A 22882-nucleotide genomic window follows, 5' to 3' on the forward strand; every position below is an offset into this window, starting at 1 on the left:
ATCTTTCATTATGAACCCTAATGACAGCGCAAACTGGATGATGCGTTAGCCTGTTTACTGTAGTACAATGTACACAATAGGTGCTGAATAAACTCTTTCTAAACTGACTTTACCGCAGTGTTCATTTGTCCGAATACTTCTCCAGGCACTCGTGCCATTTCGGAGTACTTCACTGTAATCAATCATCCCCAGACATCTTTATCACGGACCAAAACGCGTGAACAGAATCTTAGGTAAAATCTAAAATCCTGACGATAGAACTGTGAATGAATTTCCGGGCAGCAACCTTGGTGAACAGTGACGATTTTTGGAATGTTCCACGGTAGGCACCCTTCTCAAATTTATGCAACCTTCTACTTGTGACTCGGGGGAAAAAAAAAAAACTTATTTAGAAAAGTTTTAAAACACGGTTTTCCGTCTAGAATTCTTTCGTCGCCGAGGCCTCTACCTTTCGAGGCACGGGGGGCGGGGGGCGCGGCTCGGGGCGAGGTGGGGCGCGCGCCCCTGGCGCCCAGGCAGCTCTCGCACCTGTCCTGTGACGCCGGTGGCCGTAACCATGGCAGTGCCCGCCGAGAGGTTACAACACGTCTTCGCTGCGGCCCCATCACACTCTACACCCCAATCGCCCTCGTTTCACAAATGACCAAGTTCCCCTTTCTTCTCCATTATTTCATCGCTTGTCCAAAGATAAAAGGCCGCAGATTCTTTTACCTGACAAAGGTTATGCGAGGAACGTGAAACTTTAAAAGTACCTAAGGAGACCACCTACTCCGTGTAAAACGACGCAAAGGCCCACGAACGCGATGACAGGAACGCGCCCGCAGACGCCGAGAGCCACTAACATTGTGTCGGCCGTTAAGGCGGTTGGCGGCAACTCTCCGCCCAGCGGCGGTTGCGTCGCGGCCCGAAGCGTGACTCGGCGCACGCTCTCTTTCCGCTCCTCCACTCCCGGAGCCGGGTATGCGGCGGGGCGCCGGGAACTACAGCTCCCATGAGACTCAGCGCGGCCCAGGGTGCTTTACAATAGGGCTCGCTCGGCGAGGCCTGCGGAGAAGCGCTGAGAACTGCCGCTTCCGGCATGTTTGGCTCCGGAGGAAGAGCCTCCGACAAGTGGAGGGCGGGGGAGAGACTCCAATGCCCAGCGGGCCGTGCGCGGGCGGCGCTTGCGCGATACGCGGACGGGGGGGCGGTCGGGCCATTTAAATGTGTGTTTGTGGGTGAAATGGCTGCGCAGGTCGGAGCGGTGCGCGTAGTACGGGCGGTGGCGGCGCAGGAGGAGCCGGACAAAGAAGGGAAGGAGAAACCCCATGCCGGGGTCTCGCCGCGGGGAGTGAAACGGCAGCGCCGAGCGAGCAGCGGGGGGTCTCAGGAGAAGCGGGGGCGGCCGAGCCAGGACCCCCCTCTTGCTCCCCCTCACCGGCGGCGTCGCAGCCGCCAACATCCCGGGCCGCTGCCGCCAACGAATGCAGCCCCAACCGTCCCGGGCCCTGTTGAGCCTCTGCTCCTGCCGCCTCCGCCTCCACCTTCGCTGGCACCCGCCGGGCCCGCTGTCGCTGCCCCGCTCCCGGCCCCAGGCACCTCGGCCCTCTTCACCTTCTCTCCCCTGACGGTGAGCGCGGCCGGGCCCAAGCATAAGGGCCACAAGGAGCGGCACAAGCACCATCACCACCGCAGCTCCGATGGTGACCCCAGCTCCTGCGTTCCGGGCGATCTCAAGCACAAGGACAAGCAGGAAAACGGCGAGCGGACCGGAGGGGTGCCTCTGATCAAGGCCCCCAAGAGAGGTGAGAGCAGGCGAACTGCCCGAGCTTGGGCTCTGGGTCTCTCAGTTCTCATATCCCGCCCCTTTAGCGCTGAAAGACGCCAAACCCCCGCTTACCTCCTGCTGCTCTACTCCCCTAAGCCCACTGGGGTGGACTCTGCATTTCAGACCGTTGACACAGCCTGACCTACTTGAGGCTTCTCGTTTCGAGGCCGAGCTGTCAGTTACTAACCCCCTGTACCAGGCTCCCCCCCCCGCCCCCGCCCTTCACCCCGAGCCTTTACCAACGTTTGTTTTCAAATTCGCCAGGGTTTCCGCGCCGCGCGGTCCTTGGCGAGGGATTAGTTGCTGGGGTATTATAAAACCGCTTTTCTAAAGTAAAGATTTGTCGCTAAAATCCTTTCTTCTTGTTGTCTTTTGTGGAAATCTGTAATAGTAGCTCTCCTAGTCCGAAATATTCATGGGTATGGTTTGGGGCTTTTCATGAGTTTGAATTCTTACAGAGGTTGCTCGACTCACAGGTTGCTTTAGCTTTTGCCAGGTAAAATATCAAACGTAGCTTGTAGTGGTTCTTTTTTATCCGGAGGTGAAATCGTTTTTAATTTTTATATTAAATCTTAATTCTGGGAAGAGGGTTTCTGTTCCTTTTGGTCCTAGGAAATCGGACTAACCATGCCTTTGAAAAGTGGGAAATGTACAGCGGTGGATAGTTAGAAGCAAGAATATCAGCTGCAATTTATTCTTTCTGGGCACCAAAAAATTGAGAATTTATTTAATTCCAGTAACCATCACTAAACTCATGAATACTGAACCCAGAAAACGTAGGACTACCCAATTAAATGAGATCTGGAGAAATTAAGTTTACCAAAATTGAAGTCTTCCTGTTCCTAAATACATGTAGCATTTATTTGTATTCTCTGTAAAGGAGGGGGAAGGTAATGAATTTTTATTATACTATGGGTTTTTATATGATTTTATATAATTTGTTATAACCCACTATACTATGGGTTTTTATATGATTTTATATAATTTGTTTTTATATGTTTTTATATGATTTTATATGATTTTATATAATTTGTTTTTATATGGTTTTATATAATTTGTTGTATTTACTCTAGAAGATTTTAAGATATAAGTATCTTAGTGTTTCTTAGTATTCGGCCAGCTGGGTTATTACATGTCTTTCAATCTAAAGTTTTGGGAATCTTGGATTCCTTCCATATATGGGTCTTGACTTAATCAGGTTTTTTTCGTGTGTGTGTGGTGCTACTTCCAAATGGTACAGTTTGTTGCAAATAATTGCTCAGTAAATATTTATTGGATGAAATCTTTCTTGCTTTGGTGGTATCCAGATGTTATTAGGAATAAAACTTGTGTCCATCCGACAGGACTGCCAATTTCCACCACCACTACGCCCTGATCTTGCTCTTTTATTTCTCGTCTTCTCATTTCATGTGTGTGTTTTAACTGTACAGAATTAGAGGGAATCTTGGAGATCAACCAATTTAAATTTGTGTTGTGGAAGAGGAAACCCAAGCCCAAAGTAGTGAAGAGACTTGTCTAATTAAATCACAGTTAATTAGTACAAAGTACAAACATTAAAAAAAATCTTTTAATCATTGGTATAACTGGGAGTAGAACCCAGATCCTTAAATCCCAGTTCAAGCGTCCTTCCCCAGCTGCTTGTTGTTCCTTTCTTTTATATATATGTATATATATAAATGCGCTATTTACTTTCCCTCCTTCTTTGCTTATCCCTTCCCCATGCCTTGGCATCAGAATGGCAGTAACTAGGCCCATCAAAAATTTCTGACCTAGCCCCTGTTCTATGGTGGGGTAGTGGCAGTTACACGTATAATGAACAACAGTGTGCTCCTCTGAGGATTGCAGAGGCCTCATGTTCTTTAACAAACATAATCACATCTTTAACTCAGTGTTGTCTGACTGAACTTTCTGCAGTGATGGAAATCTATGTTTGTGCTGTCCAATATGGTAGCATGGGTCATATATAGCACTTGAAATAAGTTGTGAAGACTTAAATGTGGCTGGTGTGATTGAGGAACTAAATTTTTAATTTTATTTAATTCTGGTTAATTTATAATAGTTTCTTTGGGCTAGTGGCTGCCATATTGGACAGCACTGCTTGAAGCATTTTAGTCTGTCAATATGTGACAAAGTGGATTGAGATCAGGTAATTTCAACATGTTACCCTTTTTATTTTTTATTTTTTATTTTTTTGTTAATTGAAACACATAGACATATAATGTTACTAGTTTCAGGTTATACAACATAGTGATTCAATATTTATATGGATTTTTTTAAAGATTTTATTTACTTATTCATAGACACACACACACACACACACAGAGGCAGAGACACAGGCAGAGGGAGAAGCAGGCTCCATGCAAGGAGCCTGATGTGGTACTTGATCCTGGGACTTGATGTGACTCGATCCCGGGACTCCAGGACCACGCCCTAGACTGAAGGCGGCGCTAAACCGCTGAGCCACCCGGGCTGCAGAAGGATCATCATAAGTCTAATTTAAACAATTTTAACATTTGAGTGAGGGACTGTTGGATGCTGTATTCTGCAGGGAAAGGACTCCCTGATGGTATATACTGGGGGAAAACTGTATACTGTAGCCTTCTAGATACATAACAGATAATGACATTTTAAAAGTTCTCAGAACCCTACTGGAAACAAACTGGCTTAACCTTGTTTCATCCAGGCTTTTGCACTCATTTTGATGGATATCTTTACTTTTTTCACTGAACATCTTTATACTTGTTACAGTCGTGTGCAGGAGGCATGCCTTTGGAATCAAAATTCCATGCTTTTGGAAGCTTAAGTTTAACCTGTGGCTCTACTAGTTATTCTTTGATCATGGGCAAATTACTTTAACCTTTTTCAGCTTCAGTTTTCCTGTCTTTACAATGAAGTTGTAGTATTTGTTTTACAAGGTTATTATGTGGATTAAATGTGGCAATATGTGGAAAGTATTAGAAGAGTGTCTGGCTGATATTAGGCACTTTAAAAACTGCCTTTTGTTATTTTTATCATGCTTTGTCCTTGAAACAACTCTAAATAAGGAGAGTTGCTAGACCCTTGTTATGTACAGAGTTATGTCTTCCCTCCCTTATTCTCAGATTTTCAGAAACCATTTTAACTTTTTATTTTGAGATAATTATATATTCACAGAAAATTGCAAACATAGTGCAGAGAAGTTTTTTACCCTTCATTAGTTTTTCCCAATGGTTAGATCTTACGTAACTATTGTATAATATCTACACCAGGAAATTGACATTGGTGCAATGTATGGGTGTAATTCTGTGCCATTTTATCTCCCGTTTAACCACCATTGCAATCAAAATCCACAACCATTCCATTACCACAAAGATCCCCCTTGTGCTAATCCCTTGAAAGTCTTAAATACCTCCTGTATCTCCCCACCTTTCCTAACCTCTAGCAACCACCAATCTGTTCTCTAACTCTGTAATTTCATCATTTTGAGAATGTTATAAATGGAATAATATAGTATGTGATCTTTCAAGGCTTATCGCTTATCCTGATGTCCTTGAGATCCATTCAAGTTGTATGTATCAATAGCTCATGCCTTTTCATTGCTGAGTAGTATTCTATGGTATGCATACACCACAGTTTAACCATTCACCTACAGAAGAACATTTTGACTGTTTTCCAGTTTGAATAAAGTTTCTATGAACGTTCATATTCAGGTCTGTGTGGGCCACCTAGGGATCCCTACTATCCTGTTTTGACAAATGTTTGTATATTACAGGTGTGGGTCCTTTGTCAGATATTTAGTCTGTAAATATTTCCTCCCACTTTTGTTATTTGTGTTTCCTTCCTTTTATTTTATTTATTTTTTTTTCTTTTTTTTTTTTTTTTTTAAAGGAGGTCAACCAGTTTTAATTTTTCTGTTTGGGATTATATGCTAGTGAAATCTTAAATGGTATTTTAGAGTTTTATATAGTTTTTTTTTTTTTTTTTTTTTTTTTATGAGAGTCATACAGAGAGAGAGAGAGAGAGGCAGAGACACAGGTAGAGGGAGAAGCAGGCTCCATGCACCGGGAGCCCGACGTGGGATTCGATCCCGGGTCTCCAGGATCGCGCCCTGGGCCAAAGGCAGGCGCCAAACCGCTGCACCACCCAGGGATCCCTGTTTCCTTCCTTTTAACAGGGTCTTTCACAGAGCAAAAGTTACAAATTTTGTTGAGGTCTAATATTTAATTTTTTTTTCTTTATTCTTTTATGGATTGTGCTTTTGGTGTCATAGCTAAGGTCTCAGAGCTTAGGTCCCAAAGGTTTTCTCTCTCTCTCTCTCTTTTTTTTTTTCCTAAAAGTTTTACAATTTTACCTTTTACATTTAAACTCTGATTCATTTGAGTTAATTTTGTGTAAGGTGTGAGGTGTTTTAGGTCAAGGTTCATGTTTTTTTGCCTGTGGATATCCACTTGTTCCAGCATCTTTGTTGAAGACTTTTCTTTCTCCATTGGATTACTCCTACACATGTAAAAAATCTGTTCCACTGCCTGTTTTTGTATGACTTGTTAAATAAGGATGGTCTTTACATTTTAAGTGGCTGAAGAAAACCTCATGACATGTGAAAATTGTAAGAAATTTAAATTTGGTGTCCAGAAATAACGTTTAATTGGAACATCACTCCTTTAAATGTATTGTCTGTGGTAGTTTTCATGCTACAACAGTAGAGTAGTTGAGATAGCATCATGTGGGCCACTAAGTTTACTACTATCTAGATTTTTTTTTTACTATCTAGATCTTTATAGAAAAAGTTTGCCAATTTCTGAGGTCATTCAGCTGAAAGACATGTTCCTTCACACCAGCCTAATGGTACTAAATCCAGCTTCAGGTATAAGTTAATCATAAATTTCAGATTCTAGATGTTTGGAGTTGCTCATAAATAGTTGAAACAAAAATTTCTCATCTCTAAAATGGGAACTAAAATGAGTTTTGAAGAGATAAAGTGACATGCTTAAGATCTTCTAGTAAGTGATAGAACTGAATCTAGGACCCAGTTTTTTTGACTTGTGGTCCACTTTGCTTTTCATTTTTCTCTAAGTACAATTGGATTGTTAACTAAGTAAAGAGATATTTAAATATTTTTTTTATTTCTTATAAGTAACAAGCTTGAGTCTCAAACTGATAATGTATTACCTGTATATTTTGAAATCTTATTTTTTTCTCTCCCTTTATTGCTTATTAAAAGCATAGGACGACATATTTGCTCCAAAATTATTTTTAAATTATTCTTGCTTAGAAAATTTGTAATTTTAGTAATATTTTAATATTTTATAGAAAAAAGGAAAGGGGGAAGTCCATTTCCCTAGCTCTTTTCTGTAGTATCATTACATGACAGGATTGTTCTTTTATATTTACTTGTGAATCAGCCTTCCTTTCTCACATTTTTTATCATTGACCAACTGCCCAATTTCTATCACAGGGAGTGTCCCTTAGACAACTAATTGAAATTTTTTGTGATGTCAGAAAGCTATTGGCAGGAACTTAAAATCCAAATTCTATTTGGTGATAGGAGTAAGGAATTATTTGGGGATTATACAGAGACTGAAATAAACAGATCATCTCATTTATCAGAGCAAAAACTTAGGGGAATGATACTTTCCTTACCTACCCAGAGGGGGGCGGGAAAGGGCTTTAGGGCATGAAATTTTTGCATAATCTAAATAATGCCAAATTTGTGATCATGTAATGGGCACTCAGTAAAATATTTGTTGAATGAAGTAATGCTCCCCTTAATGGAGATTCTTCTAGGTCGTCCTCCTCCTTCTCAAGTCCCTTAATTGTAACCAGATAATTTTAGTTTATCATCTCAAGAGTGTAGTGTAATAATGCATGGGAAGAATTTGAGTTTTGGAATCAGACAAGATGAGTGAATATTGGTTGTCATCTACTAGTATTGTGACCTATGGTAAGTAGCATATCTTATTTCAAGCTGTTTTCTTCTCTATAAAATGGACTTGCAAATCTACCTCACTGGTTTGAGGATTAAAATGACATTGCATGTATCATATCTAGTAGACCCTTGGTGAATAATAATTTTCTTCCCTCTTTCAGAGATTTTTGTCTTTTTTATGGGATTATCTTGTAATATACTACATTGTATTCTAGGTCAATAATTTCTATCTTTTGTTTTGATATCCCAGAGTTATTGCCAATAATTTCAAGGAATGTATCAAATATTATTGTGAAAATGATACGATGGAAAAAAGAAAAAAAATGATACGATGGTGAGCACTTACTGTGTGTTTGGTACTGTGATGAGGCCCTTATATTTATTGTTTTATTTAATCCTTACAATAGTTCTGTGAGGTAGGTACTAGAATTAACATCTTAAAATGAGAAAATAGAAGTTTAAAGAGATTATTGAGCTTTCCTCTGGGAAATTAACTGCTCATTAATTTAAAGCAGTAAGTAGTTGGGCTGGGACAATACGCTAGATCTAACTGTAAAGCACCTGTGCTATATGGCACTCTTTACTGCCTCTACAATCCAACTATTTTGGGGTAACAGTAGTTAGCATGTATTGAGTATCTGTTATGTTCTAGGACTATTTTAAGTACTTTATGTGCTTTGTTTCATTTACTCTGCTCACTCATTTTATGAGATACTGTTACTTTCCCTCATTTTACCAAAAGGAACAAGATACAAAGAAGTTGCAAAAGGTAATACTCTGCGAGGAAGTACTAGGATAGGGATTCAAATTCCGCTAGCCACTCTTAAACATTGTGATATAGAGGGATGGGGGTAAAGTAAGGCAGTTTTATAAACATATGGTGACCTTTTTTTTAGTCAGGTTCTTATATGGGATGGCAAGGACACCTAATAAGACTAAAAAATTTATTTTCAGAAAACAACTTTAGCTTTTTTCTTTATTATGATTAGTAAAATATAAAAAATGCACTTGCTTTGAAAATGTTTATCCACCATGATTTTTAGAATTGAAGATAATACATTTTTTTCAGTTCTAAGTTACAATTCAAGTGTAAGAATGGTGATATAAATGTAAGTTTTATAATAGGAAAGTCATTTTTTTGCATTAATGAAAACTTTCAATAGTGATGTTGAATAAATGATGCTATCAGATAGTTGGTAATATTAGCATATTTGAGGATTTTATTTTTATTTTTATTTTGGTTTCAGGTGTAGAATTTAGTGATTCATCGCTTAAATAGAACACCTGGTGCTCATCATAACAAGTGCCCTCCTCAATACCCATCACTCATCTAGCCCATCACCCACCCACTTCCTCTGTCAACCCTCAGTTTGTTCTCTATCATTGTCTTATGGTTTGCTTCCCTCTCCTTTTTTCCCCTTCACATATCATATGTTCATCTGATTTGTTTCCTAAATTCCACACATGAGTGAGATCATATGGTATTTGTCTTTCCCTGATTGATTTACTTCATTTAGCATAATACACTGTAGCTCCATCCACATAATTGTAAATGGCAAGATTTCATTCTTTTTGATTACTGAGTAATATTTCATTGTTTCTCTGTGTGTGTGTGTATTTTATATATTATATATTCTTTATGCATTCATGAGTCATTGGACACTTGGTCTTTTTTTTTTTTTTTAAGACACTTGGTCTCTTAGGATTTTTTTTTTTAAGATTTATTCATGAGAGACACAGTGAGAAGCAGAGACATAGGCAAAGCAGACTCCCCACGGGGAGCCCAGTGCAGAACTCAGTCCCAGGACCCTGGGATCATGACCTGAGCCAAAGGCAGATGCTCAACCAGCGGCCACCCAGCTGCCCAGTCTTATGAGGATTTTATTGATAGTGTTGTGCATTTATAGTTATAATGACCTTTGTTTTAAGACAGCAATTTGTCTTTCAGATAAATGTATCTTCCTCTGTAGACTTGCTTCTCTTTATATTTGCTCTCACAGTTTGATATGTGAAAGCTTTCCTTAATCACAGATAATAGAGTAGCTTGGCTTTTTTTTCTGTAAAAGAACTGATATCAGTAAATATTAGCTTTTGCACTATAGGGAAATACTCAAAATGTTACTTCCTGAATATGTTCTCTGTTGGAAAGCTAGAACAATCAACCAGGAATGGAAAGGCTGTGAAAACTTTAGGCTTTGTTTGTTTGTTTTTTTAACTGAGATAATTGACATATAACATTGTGTAAAGTGTACAACATACTGATTTGATACATTTACTGCAAAGACATTGATTTTTTTTAAAAAGATTTTATTATTCATGAGAAACACAGAGAGGCAGAGACACAGGCAGAGGGAGAAGTAGGCCCCCTGCGGGGATCCTGATGTGGGACTCTGGGATCACGCCCTGAGCCCAAGGCAGAGGCTCAACCGCTGAGCCACCCAGGCATCCCAAGACATTGATTTTTAATTAATGTTTTTAATTCAAGGCAAGGCAACCTTGATAATCTCATAGGGCAACAAGGGCTAACTTACTGTAATAACCTCTTAACAACTTTGTATATGAATGCCATATTCAGTTGGTTGTCATCACAATAATTCAAAAGTAAATTTTGTTTATTCATTGAAATTCATTTAGCTATTATGACACGAGTAGTCTCAAATTTCTCAGTAAACACAGGTGAGCTCTCCATATTCAACCTTAGATAAGAATCAAAATTTGAAAAACAGGATTAGTGAGATAGATTGACATTTATTTCATATTTTAAACTTTTATCATGGTGAAATATGAGATTATAATCAATTTAAGGCCCTTTTCATTTCTTTGTACCGTGGTTTTTTGATGGGCTTGTGTTGGATGATTTAAGTGGTTCTCATATAAATGAGTTTGGAATAAAACCCACAGAGACTTGGCCGTGTTAGAAATACCATTGGTAAGTTGATAGTAATATAGAAAATGTGTTACAATCAAGGCACCTCCTTCTTGGTGTTAATTTCAGTGGCAGATCTAGGTCAGAATTCATCTTCTGCATACCAAATACCTCCTCTGAAGCTTAAAATAACAGATCTATTCAGAGATAGTTTCTTTTTTTCTTTTTTCTTTTTTTTTTCCGGTGAAATTGCTAAAACGTTTAGCAGAGTGTAATTAGATGACTTTTAAAATTGGTCTAACCTTTGTATTTAATGGCATTAACATTTAGTTGCTTGGGAGAATTGCCTAAATTACTGATTTTCTAATGTGGAAAATGTTTTTAGATTAATTTTAGTTGGTAAGAAATATAAACTACTGTTACTAAGTGTTTTAACAAATTCTCAAAGATTTACTTGTATGTAGAATAAAAGATGGATTGCTTTTTCTCTTGCCAATTTAAGCAATCTGATTACATGTATATTTTGCTATATGATCTCAGTTTAATTACAAGTGATGTTTGCAAATGAAGGGTTTTCTTTTTGTTTAAAAACATATTAAACAGAATGAAAGTAATTTGGTATCTGTACACTTTAAAGTCTGACTTGTACTTCTAAATATTTTCTTTAGAAGTTTTTCATAACTGGGCAATATTTGGTGATTTGGAATGACTGTATAAAGCACAGCAACTTCATGTTTGCATTTTATACCAAGTAAATTTTTTACTGTCAATTTTATTGAATTTGTTCTTAGGTGTAGTCATAGGATCAGTTGGAGTATTTGTCTTAACACCGAATTGCTTGAATTATGTCAGAAATACTATTGTTGGGTAGACAGATACTATACAGTAAATACCAGAGCAAACTTGAAAGATTGGTCAGGACTATACCTGATATTTAATCCTAAAGATTTCCTGCTAGATACATTTTCACACTAGTAAATGAAAGATACTATTCTATTTTGGGTTTGTCAATCCATAATAATCCCTTAAAAATTAAAAGTAAATTTTTAATTATAAAAATAGTATGTGTTTATTGTAAAACATTAGAAAATACAATAAGCAAAAAAGAAAACATCTAGATCTTCATAATTCTACCAGCCTACATAACTACCATTATTAACACTTTGGTATGTATTCCTTCAGGTACCTTTTTTTCCTAGTGTATGTACAAAATATTTGTAGACCATTAAGACTTTTTTCCTCTCTTTTGGTCCTTTGCTTTTCCCTCTGGAATATTTTTCCCTAGAAAACATGCCTGGCTTGTCTCATTTAGGACTCAACCTAAATGTTACCTCCCAAAGAGAAGTTTCCTCAGAATCTAGAGTAGTTTACTGAAACCTTTTTTTTCTTTTTTTGCCAAACTAGATTGTAAAGTCCAGATTGTGTCTGCCTTAGCCCCATATCCCTAGTGCCCAGAAATGTCCCTGGTGCACCTAGTGGGTACTTAATAAATGCTTGTATGTTTAATATTATAAACTTGGGATCAGTTTATACACACATTAGATGCCCTGGAAAGAAAGGTAATATGTTTATTTCTGACCTTAGATTGCTTACAGTCTAGAGGAAAGGTAGAAAATTAGATCTGTGATAATACAGCATGTGGTTAGGTTCTGTGGGAAGTACAGTGCTAAGTTCACAGGGTAGGAGCAGCTACCCAAATTGGGTAGGGATCAATTGTTAGAGAATGCTTTCTGAATGATTGGCAATGTAAGCATTTTATAACCTTTTAATTCATCAGTTCTTTTCATTTATAATATAACTTGTAATGACTGAGTAGTATTTTGTCAGTATATCAGTGCCAGAATTTAATCAACATCCTATTACTTAGGATAGACATTTAAAGGAGTCCCTAAATAACTATCATGGATATTTATGTGTATCTTCAGTTATTTTTTAGGTAATATTTACTTGGCAGTGGAACTTCTGGGTCTGATAATTATTAAGATTTTCTTTTTTTTTTTAATTTTTTTTATTATTAAGATTTTCAAGGCTTTTGGTGTACATATCCAATTTGGTGGGTGCCAGATTGCTCTCTGTGAAATTTGTACCAGTTTATACTTTCAGCAACACTATATGAGAATGCCAAAAAAAGAAAAGTCATGCCAATTTGATAGGCAAAATGGTGTCTTACAGCTTAATTTGCTTTTGTTTGATTTACCTGTATGTATCATAGTAAAATATGACAAGCTTCACTTTAGATTTTACAGTGGTTACTGAATAGATACTCCGTACAGTATGGCAGATGTGAAATTACTTGGATATTTCCTTTACTTTTGATTATAAGTTGTATTAAATTATATGCTTGCATTTCCATTATCTACTGTTTAGCATAGTTTTCAACTCAGAATATTATTGTATTTTAAGATCTTTGTCTTATTTATTCATTTTATAAACATGTAAGTGGTCATGGCAAATTCAGAGAAACTGAGAATAAGCCATTTAATTTGAGATCAAGTACCGTAAGAAGTTTATATGTTGACCCTAGGCCCAGCAACTAACTTCTTTTTAATTATTGTGGCCAGAAACACCAGATGAAAATGGTAAAACCCAGAGAGCTGATGATTTTGTCTTGAAGAAAATAAAGAAGAAAAAGAAAAAGAAACACCGAGAAGATATGCGAGGAAGACGCCTTAAAATGTACAATAAGGAAGTACAAACCGTCTGTGCTGGCCTGACCCGCATCAGTAAGGAAATCCTCACCCAAGGACAAATAAATAGCACTTCAGGAGTTAATAAAGAGTCCTTCAGGTATCTGAAAGATGAACAGCTGTGCCGATTAAATTTGGGCATGCAAGAATATCGGGTACCCCAGGGAGTACAAACACCTTTTATGACTCACCAGGAACATTCTATTCGTAGAAATTTCTTAAAAACAGGTACTAAGTTTAGCAACTTTATTCATGAGGAACACCAGTCCAATGGTGGTGCACTTGTCCTTCATGCTTACATGGATGAACTCTCATTTTTGTCTCCAATGGAGATGGAGAGATTTTCTGAGGAGTTTCTTGCTTTGACATTCAGTGAAAATGAGAAAAATGCTGCTTACTATGCTTTAGCAATAGTGCATGGAGCGGCTGCTTATCTCCCAGACTTCTTGGACTACTTTGCTTTTAATTTCCCCAACACTCCTGTGAAAATGGAGATTCTGGGCAAGAAAGATATCGAAACAACCACCATTTCAAATTTTCACACTCAGGTAAGATAAAACCATTGTTAAATTGTTTAGTAAATATAGCTTCTTGACAGTATTAATGTCATTCTGTTTCATTTGCACATACCAGCACACTTTTGTTAAAAATTCATAGTGGTAAAGGTGATTAAAATCGTTAGCTTATTGCTCTAATTGAAAAATCTTAATTGCTGAAGTTCTTTGAAATGTAGCTTGTTACTTGCTTGGTCTAGGAAGTGTTTTATACATGTTATATAGCATTACAAGTCTTTATGGAAAACCAGCTTGAAAACTGATCCAGTCTTTGAGAAATCAGGTAGCATTAGTATAGAGGATGTGATTCAGATCTGGTAGCGCCAAAGTAACTTTAGTTAAGACTTACTTACAATAAACACACGAGGGCATTGGCCTGTTTATTTGCCAGGTTTTTGCTATTTTTGTTTCTCTCCTTTCAGTAACTTGTTGGCAGTCTATCCCAGAAACATACCCCATTTTGTGACTTGGAAGTGTCACTAGGAAGACCGCCATAGTGTCTGCTCCTTCTGCCTATGCACTATTGTAGGTGAAGACATTTTCTAAAGCCTTGCTTAGGCAGCTAGGCTTAAGTCAGCAGGGAAATCTCTCCTTCCTAACCAGTGGTTTTTAACCAGACATTTTTTTCAATGAGTTATTTTAAGGCATAGAAAGAAGTTAATATCATGGCCTAGTTACTTTCTTGCTTCTTTTCTCATAAGGATTATAAACATGAATGGTCAGCTATAAGTTGCTATCCTAGATATAAATTCAACACAGGTTTAGTGGAGAATATTTTACTTTTTAAAGATTTATGATTATATAACCTGTTTTTTCAGGTTATTTAATAATTTGCTGCCATTCTTTTCCTTAAGATTTTTTTTTTAGGTTAAGAGCCTGTTGCATAATAAGACTCTCAGCTGCCTGCATTATAGTGGTTTCAAGCCATTTGGATTTATTTGAAACCTCCTCTAACTTGAATCTTTTTAATGATTCTTACCATCCTTGCCTCCAGTGAGGGGAGTATCCAGTTTAGATTTATAAGCTTCAGAATTTCTCTAATTGAAGTTCTCTCTGCAGTAGAGAGAGCAGGAGCAGCCAATCTGGAGAGGTCGCAAGATGGGGCTGCCCAAGACGTTGGAACACGATGTGCAATAAAGGGCTTCGTCTTGGATTTTGGCCTTGTTACCACAATCAGGTACCGAAGTGCTGACTTTTGTAGTAGATTTTCTTTTTTCTTTTACCTTTTTTTTTTTTTTTAAAGGAGTTTTGCCCTTTTAAGGTTAAGAATCCTATTTTTATAAATATTGCAGAGAAGGGACTGAAAACAGTTTTCCTGATATAGGCCATAATCCCTGTAAGTCCCTATTTAACAAAGAAAGATATTGCTGAGAGCAGAATTAACATGCTTCATCACTTTTTTAATTTAGAAGATGCAGCAAATTTTCTCTTCTGATTTATAGACCAACAAGCATATCTGAGAAATAAGTCAGAAATAATGGGTGAAAAAAAGTCTTGGTTTTGTAGGGGTGATTTTTAACTTTCATGTTAGTCTATAGTGGCTCAAGCTTATTTGTCAATAGTACGCAATCTAAATAGTTAATAAAAGAAAGTATTTCTAAATATTCCCTGCTGATTTTTGTCCTCCAATTTTTTAAAATGGAGCTGAAATTTAAATGACTGTACCAACAACTTACCTTGAGATTTACTTTGAGATTTATAGAATAACCTCTTCTTAAGAACATAGCAGATTGTTATTAAATTAGATATCACTAAGTACTTCAACCAGATAAGAATATTGAGGACTACTAAGTCTTGTGCTGTGGTAATCCTGGAACTTCATTTTATTTATGGATTTTCAGTCATTGGAGGAGAAATATGGAGTGGGTATGGAGGTTGAGGTGGTCCATGAAACTTTAAATTTGCACCTGTCAAATACTTGGCGGATGTCAGTGTAGAAGCTAACACAATAGTTGACATTGATTTAGTAGTTCATTGCTTACGAAGTATTTTCACATTCCTAACAATATTTGAAACAACCTATGGTGTAGGTAAGCAATTTTATCTCTGTTTTTCTTTGAAGAAACCGAAGCCTGGAGATGTTCATTATTATCCAAGTTCATGTAGCTAGTAAGTGGAAGTCAGAGTGCTAACTTAGGCCACCTGAACAATATGCCTGTCGTTTTACCATACTTCTTTACTTCAGCCATTGGAAAAGAGATCAGTGCTTTTATTTGTCTAACACTATCGTTAGTGAAATTAAAATATCTTAGTTAACACAGTATTCAGAAGGCTATTAATTTTTAACAAATACCTTTTTTTGTCTAATGAAGTCTTTTGAAGTTCTGTTTAAATGTCTATAAATAAACTGAAAAAACTTGTTACCTTAGACAGTTATTGGAAATTATTTATAGTTTAAATATGTAGTCATAATAATTATTCATGATTATTTTAAGATAATTTAGCAAACACATTTTTTAGTTATTTTTTAAAGTTTTATTTATTTGAGAGAGCATGCAGCAAGGAGGGTTAGAGGCAGATGGAGAGAGAGTCTCAGGTAGACTCTAAGGAGCCCCATGCAGGGCCTGATCCAGAACCAAAATCCAACATTTAAGCAACTGTGCCACCCAGTGCCCCTCAGCAAACATATATGGAGAACATACCATGTACTGGACATTCTGTTCTTAAACGGACTGATGAGCTCAGTCTGGTGGAGGAAATGAACAAACCAGCAATTATAATACAGTTTGCTAAGTATTAGAAATATGGCATAGGGGAAAACGTTGTATTAGAGGGAGCACAGTTTGTGGTGTTACCTAACAGACTTGAGGTGATTAGAAAAGGCGGTTTAAAGCATGTGATGCTTAAGTAGAGTCTTAAAAGATTAGTACTTAGCTTAATAAGGGCATTTTAAGCAAAGAGAAAAACTGCCTGTACAGACACACAGGCATTAGAGAATGTGGTGCTTTCAGGGAGCTGCAGCTAGCTTGACATAGCAAGAGTACATGTTAACTATTGAGGCGTTGTGGGAGTTGAGACAAGAGACAAAAATCAGGATTGTGAAGAGCTTTTATACGATGTGCCCAAAAAAAGTTAGTACTTTTTCCTAAAGGTAACGGGGAAATCATTGGTGAATTTTAATAGGGGAGTGCTATCAAGTTATGTTTGCTAAGATTACTTAAGAGTTTGAAGCTTGGGATAGAGGAGGAAAATGAGATTGGAAGCAAGAAGACTGGTTAGATTACTGTGGTTACTAGATCAGAAATGATCCATGTCAAAATTGATATTGACACTTAGGACGGAATGAAAGAGAAATAATTAAAAGATGGGATTAATTGCAGTCGGTGAGGGAGAAGGATAGAGTCTTAAAATAATAGGATTTGGTTAAATAGGCGGATGGTGGTTCTGGTCACAAAGTTTATACAAGGTTGAAAAAGCTGGTTTCTAGGGGTGAAAGGTGTTGATGAAGAGCTCAGTTTGGGATACTTTGTGTTGGAAGTACCTGTGAATACTAAGGGTTAGAAATGTCTATTAGGTAGTTGAATATATGAATCTAAGACTAGGAGACAATTGTAGGCTGGAAATGCAGCAGTTGGATCTATTAGCATATAGGTGATCCAGGCATAGCATTAGAGGGGAAAAGAAATGAATGGAATCCTGACATGTACTCACATGTAAGCATGAGGAACGTGGGAAAAAGATCAAAAAGAAAGGGAAGTAAAAAAAAAAAAAAAGAAAAAGAAAGGGAAGTAGAAGGAAGATTAGGATATAAGTTTTCTAGGTTTTAAGAATGATGGAGTGTTAAGTATCACATTCATAGGAGAGATCAAGTAAGATAAGGATTGGAAAATGTTAAGTTGCTCGATTAAGAATTTCATTGGAAACCAGTGGTTATCCAGACCAGTGCTTTGCAAACCATGGCTAAATATTGTCAAATATTGCTAAATTATGGTTTTTTGTTTTTTTTAAGAAGCTTACTACTTCTCTGTGTTTATAAACTTGGCATTCAGACCCTTACCCACATCTTCTGAATCAGAATCTACATTTTAACAAGATTCGCAGGTGATTCATATACACATTAAGGTTTGGGAAGCACAACTTTAGAACATATCTGCACTAGTCAAAGGAAGTAAAATGTAGGTTTGTTTTGTGCAAGAATAGTTGTAGCTTCCGTAATTTTTATATTTTTAAATTATTGTAGTGGCAAAGCTAGGATCCACATAAAGTTGTTTTTGTTGTTGTTTTCATATTCTATGAAACTCATATTTTAATACCAAAGGAAATTTAAGTTTATGATAAATCTCAGTTGAAGTACCAAGCTAATCTAATCCTCAGATTTGATTACTTTTCAGATCTAATTTTTTTTTAAGATTTTATTTATTTATTCATGAGAGAGACACACACACACAGAGAAAGAGAGAGAGAGAGAGAGAGGCAGAGGCACAGAGGGAGAAGCAGGCTCCATGCAGGGAGCCCGACATGGGACTCGATCCTGGGTCTCCAGGATCACACCCTGGGCCGAAGGCAGGTGCTAAACTGCTGAGCCACCCAGGATTCCCATAGGTCTAATTAAGTTTTTTTAATTAATTAATTTATTTATTTATTTCGAATTAAGTTTTATTTTTTATTTTTATTTTTTTAAAGATTTATTTATTTATTTATTTGTGATAGACATAGAAAGAGAGGCAGAGATACAGGAGGAGGGAGAAGCAGGCTCCATGCCGGGAGCCTGACGCGGGACTCGATCCCCGGACTCCAGGATCGTGCCCTGGGCCAAAGGCAAGCGCCAAACCGCTGAGCCACCCAGGGATCCCTCTAATTAAGTTTTAAATAGTCATTGGCTAAATAACAATTTTGACCAAAAACTTTTTAAGTGTGGAATGTTTAGTTAACGGAGAAATATTAGTGTCCACTTTGAAATATATTTCTCCCTAATAGACGTGTACACATTTTAGGCATAAATATAATTTATGACTTTTTTGCTTAAGTGCTATATCTTGTAGTTACTTGCTTTTTAAGAACTTTTTAATGGTTTTAAACTTTGAAGTGTGATAGTTCTATAATCATATAATCCTTGACTCCCCTTCTTATAAAAATCCTATTGTAGATGATAAACTGATTGAAAATTAAAATAGTTTTCTAGTCATCTTACGGACTAACAGGAATTTAGAGTAGGTGGGGGCCATTTCCAAGCCTTCATTTTATAGATGAGGAAGCTCACACTTTGGTTGTGACTTCCCCATGGTTAAATAGTGGCAGATCTTCAAAAAGGAATTATTTTTTCTTCTTTCTCTGGGTGGAATTAAATTCTACAGGTGAGGGTTACCAGGTTTTAATGTGTCTATATAATGCAGATTTTTATTTTATATGTCTGGGTTGGGGCTGTAAAGGCTGCATTTTTGATGAGTTTCCAGATGATGCTGATACTGCTGGTCATAAGCCAACAAAGCTATAGACTGTAGATTCTGTACAGGAATTGCAAGTCAAAGCAACAACAAAAAAAACCACTAAAACACTAAAAATATAGTAAAATTAAATGAAGAGTTGTTTTAAATATTGCCATCTGAGATTATTTTCACCTTAGAGCACCTAGATAACTGAAGGGTATATATGGAGAAGAAGGATATGTATATGTGTGTGCTGGGAAGAGAGGCAATTGATTAAAAAAGCCTATCTACCATAGTAAGATTTTGTTTTCTTTATCTGGCAAATGTGCATATTTTAAATTCTCCTTGACAGAACATAAAGACTCCTAACTCTGGGAAATGAACTAGAGGTGGTGGAAGGGGGAGGAGGGCGGGGGGTCGGGGTGAATGGGTGATGGGCACTAGGGGGGCACTTGACGGGATGAGCACTGGGTGTTATTCTGTATGTTGGCAAATTGAACACCAATAAAAAATAAATTTATTATAAAAAAAAAATTCTCCTTAAAAGAAAATGTTGAGGTCTTTTACTGAGGATCATAGATCTTTAACTTTATTTAGGTGATTGGTGGGAGAAGTTCTTGTACATATTATTTTTATTACTATAAATGGTAATGTCTACTATTCCAGAGAAAATCAGCAAATGTTATTTCTTCATTTTGTGTTCTGTCAAGGCCTAAAATTAAAATGGGCTTATTATGTGCTCCTCATCGTTGATCAATATAATTAACATTTTATGGTGAATTGGTAGTACTAAGAGTTGAACCAGTAGAGTGCTTTGTACTTGCTAAATAACTGAGAAACTCCTTACGAACTACACATCAGTGTGTTATATAAAAGGAGAAATAAATATTTTAAGTAGTTGGCTTTATAAAATAAACCAGCATAGGAATGGTAGGTTTGGTTCTTTTTTCTCTAAGTACAGCTTATAATAAATTCATTTTGACTTGCACTACTTTTTCACTATATGTTTTAAAGTAGGAATGCTTTTCTATTCACAGATCACAAGGTTAGGAAGATTGCTGGCTAGCTTTTTCCTTTCTGATTTTTTTTTTTAATATTTTATTTATTCATGAGAGACACAGACTGAGAGAGAGGCAGAGACACAGGCAGAGAGGGAGAAGCAGGCTCCATGCAGGGAGCCCGATGTAGGACTTGATCCCGGGACTCCAGGATCACACCCTGGACTGAAGGCAGGCACTAAACCGCTGAGCCACCCAGGGATTCCCTTCCTTTCTGATTTTTAAACATTCAGATTGAATAGGCGTCTTCCTAAAACATGAGTTCTGTAAAATAATTACCCCTGCCCTTAGTTGGGGGAAGGATGTCCATATAGTATATTTCTAGCTTGATGTTCTTCTAGTTTTGGATATGTGTTTAAGAATTTCTTTTTTAGGTAGTTTTGGGTTCATGGCAAAATGGAGGGAATGTACAAAGATTTCCTGAATACTCTCTGCCCCCATCTGTGCACAGCCTTCCCCCATTATCAACATCCCTCCCTCCCCCAGTGGTTCATTTATTACAAGTGATAAACCTATGTTGATTCATTATAATCACCCAAAATCTGTAGTTTACATTATAGTTCACTCTTGGTGGTGTACTTCTGTGGGATTGGACTAATGCATAATGATATGTATAAGTACACAGAGTATTTTCACATCTTAAAAATCTGTGCTCTTCCTCGTCATCCTTTTCCTTCCTCTCCCAATCCCTGGCAAACACCAGTCTTTTTACTCTCTTCATAGTTTTGCCTTTTCCAGAATGTAATATAGTTGGAATCAAATATTATGTAGCCTTTTCATATTGGCTGCTTTCACTTAATAATATGCACTAAGATTCATCCATGTCTTTTTCATGGATTGATAGCTTCTTTTTTTTTTTTTTTTTTGGAATAATGTCTGGATAAACTACAGTTTATCAAGTTTATTCACCTACTGAAGGACATCTTGGTTGCTTCCAAGTTTTGGCAGTTATAAATAAAATTGGTCTCTTCTAAGTTTTAACTGACTTATGACTGTCCTTACTAAAAAGTGTATGTGGGATCCCTGGGTGGCGCAGCAGTTTAGCGCCTGCCTTTGGCCCAGGGCACGATCCTGGAGACCCGGGATCGAATCCCACATCGGGCTCCCGGTGCATGGAGCCTGCTTCTCCCTCTGCCTGTGTCTCTGTGTCTCTGCCTCTCTCTCTCTCTCTCTCTCTCTCTCTCTCATAAATAAATAAATAAAATAAAAAGTGTATGTATTTGGAGCACAGTTGAGCTTCTTTCACTCTGAGCAATTGATACAGGATAACTGTGAAGTTGAGTTTCTTTTTTTAAAGATTTTTTTTTTTTTTAAGATTTTTTTTATTTGAGAGAAAGAGACAATGTATGCATGTTAGTGGGGGAGGGACGGGGGTGGGGGGAGGAGAGAATCCCAAGCCGACTCCCTGGTGAGTGTGGAGCCCTGCCTGGCTCAGTGCCAGGACCCAGAGATCATGCCCTGAGCTGAAAGCAAGAGTTAGATTAGATGCTTAACTGACTGAGCTACCCAGGAGCCCCATAAAGTTAAGTTTCTAATCTAAAGGATGATATAACATATATTGACAGCAATATATATTTTTAAATATAATTGCTTGAACTTTTATAGATTTAAGATTTTTTTTTTTTTTAAATGCATGCAGAGCTAACTACTATTTTCTTATAGGCATTTTCTCCCTTGATCCCACAATCCTTCTCCTCTCCCCCTTTGCCTTCTGATTCTACTAATGGTTGAGTTTTTTCTGGCATTCTGTCTCTTGCTTCCATGGCAGCCTTACTTTTTTCTGTTCTCTAGTCTCTATTTACCTTCCTCCAGTTCTCCTAATACTCCTCTACTCAACTTGTTCTTTGCTTTCAAATGCCATTTCCAGACCAGAGTTTTTCAAACTTGCCAGATCCTAAGAATAATCTGGGGTTGCTGATTCCAAACACATATTTAGAATCTCAGGTTCTTCTCTTGGAAATTCTGATTAGGTCTGGAGTGAGGCCTGCGATAAATATGTCAAGTGATTCAAATCCTGTGATCAGGCAAATTTAAGAAACTTTGTACATATATTCCATCTAGCATTACTGTGTTTTCCTTCATCTGACCTGTAGATCATCCTTTTAGAATTTCATAGAAATCATAAACTGTGGGCTCTTAGAAATAATCTTGTCTAACCTCTACAAAGTGCAAACGTTTTAGAAAACCACTTTTGGGTTGGTAATTATTCAGGAGCTTATCTCCTCCTAAGGTTTCATAAGGCTGCCAGTGGGTACTCAACATTGTCTGGGAAGCTTGCGGCTTTTCTTTGGTCAACTTGCTTGTTTTTTCTTCATGAAGACTATTCACACTTTTTATCTGCGTACATCTTTTCTGCCTTCCCTCCAGTTAAAATAGAAAAAAAATCCCACCTCTTCCTCAAAAGCGAATCTTTTACCTCTGTTCTAGATTTCCATTCCTCACTTGAAGATTGTTAACAAAATATACATAACAAAATTACTGTTTAACTATTTTTAGGTATATAATTTGTTGGCATTAAGTGCTTTCACAATGTTATATAGCCATAACCATTATCCATTTCTAGAACTTTTTCATCATTTGAAACAAAAACTGTACCCACTTGCTTAGGATCTTTACCCGCTCGCACCCTTTTAATCTTT

General features: G+C 37.4%; 1 protein-coding gene across 1 annotated transcript in view; it reads left to right on the top strand.

The window, feature by feature from the left end:
- Positions 1-1078: 1078 nt before the first annotated feature.
- The window catches only part of RSBN1 (round spermatid basic protein 1), a 45399-nt gene continuing 23595 nt past the window's right edge, over positions 1079-22882 (top strand). Inside the window, exons 1-2 of the mRNA XM_041755886.1 lie at positions 1079-1784; positions 13140-13813. Of these exons, the coding sequence (XP_041611820.1) occupies positions 1079-1784; positions 13140-13813 (1380 nt within the window). The remainder of the gene's footprint in view (positions 1785-13139; positions 13814-22882) is intronic.

Source organism: Vulpes lagopus, chromosome 5, assembly GCF_018345385.1.
Source record: "Vulpes lagopus strain Blue_001 chromosome 5, ASM1834538v1, whole genome shotgun sequence".
In the NCBI taxonomy this organism is placed as follows: Eukaryota; Metazoa; Chordata; class Mammalia; order Carnivora; family Canidae; genus Vulpes; species Vulpes lagopus.